At 44.2% G+C, this 8,418-nt stretch overlaps 1 protein-coding gene across 1 annotated transcript in view; it reads right to left on the bottom strand.

The window, feature by feature from the left end:
* Positions 1 to 1,445: 1,445 nt before the first annotated feature.
* SPSB1 (splA/ryanodine receptor domain and SOCS box containing 1) overlaps positions 1,446 to 8,418 on the bottom strand; it is a 33,675-nt gene continuing 26,702 nt past the window's right edge. The window contains exons 2-3 of the mRNA XM_052691782.1: positions 7,557 to 8,385; positions 1,446 to 3,565 (exon numbers count right to left, since the gene is read on the bottom strand). Coding sequence (XP_052547742.1) covers positions 3,438 to 3,565; positions 7,557 to 8,250 — 822 coding nt within the window. The 5' untranslated portion in view covers positions 8,251 to 8,385 and the 3' untranslated portion in view covers positions 1,446 to 3,437. The remainder of the gene's footprint in view (positions 3,566 to 7,556; positions 8,386 to 8,418) is intronic.

Raw genomic sequence — 8,418 nt, 5'->3', positions numbered from 1 at the left:
GGAGCAGGTCATTTATTTCAAATATTCCATGCAGTTGGAACACAAGCCTGTTTGGGTGTCTGGAGCCGAGCATGAACTAATTTCTCAGTCTTCTGCACTTGCCCCACCTTACGGGCCCTCCCCAGCCTGCTGCGCTCCCAGCAACCCTCCAAGTCACACTTTAGCAAAGCAAAGGCAGCCTTACCCTGAAGCTGGCAAGAAACATGTTTCACTCAGGTCACCCACTATTCACAGCAGAACAAAACAGCAATTATTCAGCATGCTGGCTACTTAACTTAGGATCCACAAACAATTGTCTTCTATGAATGGAAAAAACAAACAAGATGAAGACTTCCAAAATCCAAAAAATTATTGCCATGATTGGAGATGGATAAGAAACAACTTTTTTTTTTTTTTTTAAATCTCTCTCACCCAGTACCCTTATAAGGAAGTTCACAAGCATACCTCTGAGCTTTAGTTGAGCCTCACATTTTGTAGTGTTTATGTGAACTGATGAAATCATTTGCTTTTCACTCGCAAGTTAGTAGCTGCAGGCAAGATGGAAAAGTATGAGGACACGAAGCAGAAATAAAACCTTTGTCATAACTGATGTTAAGTTCAAAGCCATCTCAGCTCTGGTCTGGCTGGAGCTGCTGATAGAATTTGAGAGCACCCATATACTGCTCAGATTGAAAGTGGAAGCCATTGAAGACCGAAGGAGCAAGCAAGAGACAGTTTCTGCTCCAGAAACAGTATAATCCACAACACTTCACAGCCCAGGAATGAAGCCTCCTGTGCAAACAGATCTGTTGAAATTGACCACAATTTACAGCAGTGGGTAGGGAATGACTCAGGTGACTTGAGTAAATCAAGCTGGTAAGCTGAGAGTATCCAGAATGCACTGAAGTCAGACTTCTTGAGTGCATGTGATCCAGTGCCAGCTCCCACCACTTGGCTTGACCCGCCACAGCACTTCCACTAGTTTGCATGCTGTGCTACTGGCTTGAGGATCCGTTTTATTTTACTTTCTTTTGTTCACTGTCTCCCCTCCTAAGATGGAAAGGAGCAGTCAGGTGGCAAACTGAAGCGGTAGGTTAGAGCCTTGGTTCCACATGAGCCTCTCTCCTGGAAGAAAAATAATGCTTGTCTGCTGCAATAGAGGAATAAAGTTTGACAAGATAACTGGAGCCCCAGTCTATTGAATCCACTCATACAGGAGCGGAGTAATGAGTCATGAATTTTCTTCAGCTCCACCTTGAATAGCTGTCTTTTATTATGAGCAGACTCATAATCTCAGGTTCCCACTCCCTACCTTAGCTGCACCTTGCCATCCACATCACTTTTACGTGCCAGCTTTGAGATGTTCTTCCTGTTGGGGTTGGGTTCTTAGTAGGAAGCTCACCATTCACACAGACATTAGGGGCAGAAAACACTGAGCGCTTCATACAAATAAATGTATCATCAAGCAATATTTAATAAAGTTTATTAGGTTATTGAGTATTATCTACAGCCATAAAATAGGATGTGAGAGTTTAAAACTGTACAAAATGTAATGGAGAAGTGAGAAGAGATGGAGACAAAGGAGCGTAAGAGTATTAGAAGTGGGGAGAACACAGCTGCTTCCCAGCAGTTAGGGAAGACACTGGTTCAGCTGAAGGCAACCATGTAGAGTTCCATACACACTGTATTTTATTGTGCAATTTGTGTCCCACCCTGCAACAGAAACTAGTACAAACCCCTATGTTAAAAAAAAAATCATAAAATATTAGTTTTAAAAAAGAAAGGGGCATATCACACCCCACCCAGTCTTGGCACCAATTCTGTGCTTTAAAAATATACTATGCAAGTAGTTTAATTTTAAAAAGGTACCCTACAGCAGCTGTTTAAAACATGTTCTTATACATACACCACAAATATATATATTAACATTTTCAACAACTAAACTCATTTGTACCTACACAGAACTGAGGGAATAACTCAAGAGCAAAAAAAAAAAAAAAAAAACCAACCATACAAACATTTTTTCAAGACAAAGAAATGTGCAAAATAACCTCAGAAAGGCAGCATAGTAACCTGCAGAGAGGTCAAGAGAGCAGCTCCTGCTAGTAAAGGAGTGTCATCCTCTCTTTACCTGGCTACTGAGGCAAGAATCTATTTGGGATGTGCTGATTTTGCCTGAATTGCTAGTCCTGTTTATTGAAGATCTCCCCTGCCAAACCCCAGCTCTGGGGAGGTTCTCTCCTTGCTAAAGAACACCCCACCAAAGTCTCACATGTTACATTCTGCAGCCACTTTCTGCATTCCTGGTCTTCCTATGGCACTACTGTAGTCACGTTGCTACCGCCTTCTCTGGGATGACTTCCCCAACCCCAAGCAAGAAACAGAACTATTCCTGCTGCATAGCTAAGTGGAGATCATGCTGATGGTCTACAGCAGAAGAAAGCCTGGTTTGGGTGACTAAGTGATCTATTCAGGAAGAAAATTTCCTGGAAGTCATTAGAGAACCACTATGTTTCTCTACAGCTTTAGCCTGGAACGGGCTAAACAGAAAGCAGACCTAAGATGGCAAGACCTACAGCTGTCTGACACAAGTGTCAGAGCTCATCCAGCCTGTCTCACCAAGAAGTGCTTTGCAGAAAACATTTGCCCCTTCTTTGTCCCCACATCAGCAAGGAATCCCAAACTAAAACCTACAGCTTTCATTCAAGAGGAAGAGGGCAGGAGAAGACATGGGGTGGCTGCTCAATCAGCTGACACCCACTCAGAAGCTGCAGGACAGAGAATGGAGCAGGAGAACTGAGAAGGTGATGGTGATAAACAGGAAAGCAAGATTCACTTTTTATGAAGTAACATCAGAACATGGTGAGAGGTCCTGGCAGAGACAGACATGAGCAATATAGCCAGTTCCTTCCAATAAAGCATCCTGGTGAAAGGGTTCTTGGTTTTGGTGTTAGGGTTTTGTGGTTTTTTTTGGTTTTTAAAGAACTCAGCAATGATTTTCTCTTGGTATTCCAGACTCTTCCCAATTCCACTGGCCACCCCATGCCTTTCCATTCTTAGCACCTAGTCTTAAGATCACTCCTAGTGCCTTCCCTTCCCCCAGCTATGCTCTTCCCTTAAACTGTTACAGAAGGGCTCACTCCCAGTGGTCTGTGACCCCAAGGATGCAGTACAGCCTTTTATCAGGAGAAGCAGGGAAGCACAGAGCTTCTGTTAAGTTTCCTTTTTTAAACTGTGCTGGGGAAGTGACTTCCAAAGAACAAAACACTCCATCGCAAAATAAAGACTACTCGAGAGCTTGCCATTAAGGGCACATGGAGATTTTTAGCAGTAACAGGAGTACTTTGGCCAAGGATTTCCAACAGTAGCAATGACACGAGGGTGGTGAACCCACTGCCCAGTGGGTCAGCTCCAGACATTTTGCCTTGGTTTCAACTCTCTGTCCCACAACATGAAGGTCATTGGTAGAGCAGGTAACTCTTGAGGGAGGCTGGCAGTGGCAGGGTAGGGATCTCATTCAGTCTTTCCTTGCCCAGAGCAAGCCTCACAGCTCGCCGACACAAGTCCATCAGAGGCAGTGGTTCAGCTGGAAAAGAGAAGACCCGAGACATTAACATCTCAACCTACAAGCTACGTATTCATTTTGTTAACTCTAAAAATCCCTCCCCCCACAAAAACTGAGCAGGATGAGCAACGCCTGGCCTGTTCACAAAACCCAAGCCATTCAGCATTCACAAATCAGCAGCTTCAGCTCATCAAACATGCAGGCAGAGCATGACAGCACTGTAGAACTGCGTGAAGGAAAAGATACTCAGATTCCCTGAAGAAAGTTTACACTCTGCAATACCATTCATTAAAGTTAGAGCACAAGGTCTAGTTTGTGCCTTCTGCTGCAGAATCCAAAAAGCTTTACAAGATTTACTGAAATGAAAGACTGCAGTTTGATAGCATCATGTGGTAAAAGTACCCAGGAAGTACTGATGTGTTTTTTACATAATAGGATAACAACTGTCCCCCCTTTCATTTATGCTACATACTTCCCAAGAAGAAAGCAAAACCGTATGTCAGAGCTTCATGTCATTACTCGTAGGAAGAAATACCCTGATGGGAAATGCCACAATACATCAAAAACCTGGGAAAAATACAAGCCTTTGGCTACTATGTTGGCATCTTACACGCTTATTGAACAAGATGATACTAGTTTTTCAGGCAGGGTATGTGGGGTCCTTTGTTGCTGAAGAGTCATTTGTAGCATAAGAGATCGAGGTCAGAGCCAGAGTGAACACATTACAGCTGCACAGAAGGAATGTACAGATTACCAACAGAAGCTGTGAGAAACCAAGTCTGTCCAAGCTCACCTGCACACTGCTCAAGGGGGTGGGGGTTTCTTCCTACCCCAAGAGACAGCTAAAACAAAGGCATCTCGAGCCAAGTAACGATGCTCAGCACGCATCATTAGAAAGATTAGAGACATCTTAGACCAAACACACCTAAAGACTTGCATTTTTGTGGATAAGTTTGGTTGAGAAGCTGCAATTTTTACAAACTTTGATAGATGCCAACCGGCTTCAGCTTCTACTACAACCCAAATTAATCTGATTGTTCATACAGCTGCTTTAAGCTTTCCTAGTCTCTCTTATTTTCTACACATGATCATATTACTGTATTTCTTACAGAAGCCATTCTGTCAATAAGGTGGACACAAATCCCTTCCTTCCAGGCTCAAGGATAATAACTAACACTAAAAAGCTCAGATAGAAGTGCTGTCAGTAGTCTCTGATCAGACCACTCCTGATTCTACTTTGGAAAAAGTAAACAATCTCACTGCTCCACATTAAAAAAAACCAAAACATTTCAAATAAGCAACAGAGAAAGCAATTTATCTGGTTTTTGGCAAGAATTCTGAAGAGAACTTGCTTGCTGAAGAGAGACTTGGTAACAGGAGTTGCACTCAAATTGGTCCAACTCCTCTAGTTAGCAGAGAGCTGGACCAATGCCTTATTTCCCTCAGTCAACCCCTGCTAAGTATCACAAACTACCACCTTCTGCAGAGGAAGCTGCAGCACAATGTTTTTGTTTGTTTGTTTACAGCAGTTCTCCAGAGTTGCCCTTGTGCTTCGAGCATTATTAATGAGGCATCATGCCTCTGTAAGTACACCTCTTCAGCAGAAATTGGTGGGTGGAGAGCAATCAAACAGATCTGTCAGGGCACTGCTGCTCCTTCCCAAGCCCTACAATTTGTCACCCGTGTTCTGTGCCGAGAGTGGCCCCAGGGCTGCTCAGTGCTTCCTGCAGAGCATAGCTACACTCAGCTCGAGGCACTGCTGCTCTTGCCTGCTCATGACCTACTTCAAGATCCATGCTGCCTCCTTGGCAGGCACAGGTCTCTCTGTACAGCAGGACTACACGTCTCAGTTCTGGCTGTGATACTACCAGAGAAACTTATTACTGGCAACATTCCTTTGGCACTTGCCAGTGTAGCTTACCCTTAAAACCTGTACCCTCTGAAGTACAAATACACCCTATTCCAAATCTGTCCCAGCTCCTCTTGCTCTGTACAGAGATAGCTTGGACAGATATTGTCTAGCCAGAGGACAGTGGCCATAGGGGACAAGGGGTCTGGACTTTCAAAGGCTACAGGCATCAACTTAATAAATAATTCCCATTTAACAGTCTTAAAAGCTGAGAAGATCACCTTCCCACAGAGGTTAAGAAAAAGAACTTTGTCCTCACCTAGTTTGCTCTGATAATCCAGTCTTTGCAAAGATAGACCGGAAGAAAAGGCACACACATATCTGACCTTCTTCCATTCACAAGCACTACAATCACTGGACACAGTGCAGCTATTGAATGCTGAGAAGTGGTTAGAGCCAGACACCTCCTTTCTACGTGTGCCAAAATAGCGTCCTGTCATTCCTGGCCTTATGCCCATGATTCACTCCTATGCCGAGAGCACATTACAACCAAATCCAATACAGGAGGTGGCTGTTTCCCTATTAAGTGCAGTTCTGCACAGACAGCTCCACAGGCTTGCTGGCTCTGAAAGGAGCTGCAAGTTTTGGATTTGACCCTACCAAAAACCTGGTTACTGGAGCTGCTGCCATGGCAGGATAAGCTAGGTTCTTTCTTTTTGTTGGTGAGAAAATGCTTTGCCAGGAGCTCTCAGTTCAAAAGACTGCAATTCTCCTGGGTTATTCAGCCTCTCCTGCTCTAAAAGCTCATCCACTAAAATGCTGATGGAAAGAAGGCTGACTGTAGGAAGGAAAAAAAAAATATGGAAAGAATACATCTTTTACTGAGCATTAGGAGAGTTTTTCAACATCCCTACAGTAAGCGTTTACTTTGACTTCCAGAAGTTCCTTAAAGTAACTTCCTCTGAAGTGTTAGTGAATAGCTATCGTACCACTGAATAAATAGTTGGTCAGAGCATTGAAGCAGCAGGAGATGCTATATGGCCCTTTTTCCCTGGTCTGACCAGGACGTGTTGCTTTCTAACCACATTAAGACAGGGCACATCAGGTATGCAAGTATCAGTATTGGTACCTTGTCTGAGTTTTAGCATGTTTCTGAAAGTACTTGTGGACTGTACACCGATGTCCTCACAAGGCTTTTCTGGTTAGTCTGGTGCCCAGTGCCACTTGGCTGCACCTCACATCACCAGCACTAGGAGCTTGCCACTGCTGGCCCAGCATTAGAACAAATACATTCTGAGCACAAATAAAAGCCAAGTGTGCCACAGCCTTTGGACAGGCACTGTTCTGAAATGCAAGGGAATCTCTACCTTTTTTATTATCAATTTACCACCTGATTTTTATTTCAGTAACAACCATCCAGATTTTCATCCACTTCCTTCACATCTCTTCTCCATCCTATCCAGAGGATCCTATCCAGAGTCACAATCTGGCCCAATGGAAACCTTTATGAGAGATAAAACTTCAGCACACGTCGGCAGCCAAACCTATTACTAAGCTTAGCAAGGGATTGATGTTATTATTACTAAAAGACCTAGCATGCAAGTCGGCCTGGCTACAATATCCAGCCCCCACACTAGAAATGAGAACAGCCTGCCATGAAAGAGGCAAGCTACTTTCTTCAAAGATGAGACATTCCCACTTCCTCAGACAGGGACCAAATCTTCCCACTCCTTCCTGCAGGGAATTTTCAAAGTCCTTCCATAAGGAATTACCAGAATTGTCCCTCAGAGACTGCTCCCTGTAAAGAAGCACCAGGATTACATTGCAAACATTGTAACTGTCATCAGGAATGTCCTTTTCTTGACATTTTGGTAGCAGTATAAAAGGCTTGTCAGTCCAGATAAACAACTGGCATTACCCTCTCTCATTATACTGCTTTCCTAAATTTCACTTGCTCCCTGCAATGCATTAGTAGCAGCACATGTTACCTAGTCAGACAAGCTCTATTTCAATTGCCATTAAGCATTCAGAAATTAAATCCTACTGCTGACATGAAATGCTCATCTCTTCCACAAAAGTGAAAACCCTCAGCAGTGCAGTAAACTTGCACGTAAGCAGCACACAGATTTGGGCTGATAGAACTAATACAGAGGTTATACTCACGGTCAAGTCCGTTCAAGTAGCGCATCCTTATTTCACAGTGTCCCCACACTGCGCTGACCACTGGATACAGCTTTTTCCCTTTAAGTCCCCGAAAGGCAACACCCATATATTGCCCATCTACAATGAAACTCAGTGTCCCATCATCCATGTCCAGAACCACCAGGAAGGAATCCGGCACAATGAAAGTTTCATCTGGTTCTAGGAAGGCAGGATAGGTTTTACTCGGCTGGTTCTTGCCATCGTGGTACAGTCTGTTACGCCCAAGGTCCCATCCCCACGATTCATGGTTATTTCCTACAAGTGTGGTGTACCCTACAGAATGCAAAGGGGCATCTGCTGTTGCCACCCCTACCACAGCATGTGTGCCTCGCTGCCGCATTGCCCACGTTATCTGCCACACATGCAGTCCTCGTGTGTATCCCACTTTGCCTCTGATAGCGTCTGTGCTCTGAGCCACCGGATGCCGGTGAAATATGAGTTTATCGTCCTCCTTCACAAATACATTCAGCGAGCGATCATCATTGTTCCATGAATGCAATAACTGGACTTCATAGGATACAGGAGGCATGTCCAGTAGCAAGTCCAGACGCGTGGGTTTGCTGTAGTCAAGTCTGTGGAGCTCCTGCTTCAACGGTCTGTACACCGGGTCCCTCATATCCACAGTCTTTATCCCACCTGTGACCTTTTGACCCATCGTGGGTTCCAATTTTGCCTACTTAGAGGCTCCCAAGGCAAGCTCATCAATTCACCCAGCTGCTTCTGCTTTCATTCAGCTCTACAGAAAACGTTGCTCGGAGACCTTGTCAAGATGTCCACTAGTCAGTATTGCCTAATGGATGGAAAGAAAAACAAGAGACAAGTT

Source organism: Tympanuchus pallidicinctus, unplaced genomic scaffold, assembly GCF_026119805.1.
Source record: "Tympanuchus pallidicinctus isolate F22 unplaced genomic scaffold, pur_lepc_1.0 scaffold29, whole genome shotgun sequence".
Lineage (NCBI taxonomy): Eukaryota > Metazoa > Chordata > Aves > Galliformes > Phasianidae > Tympanuchus > Tympanuchus pallidicinctus.
This window is presented reverse-complemented; position numbering and strand designations above follow the sequence as displayed.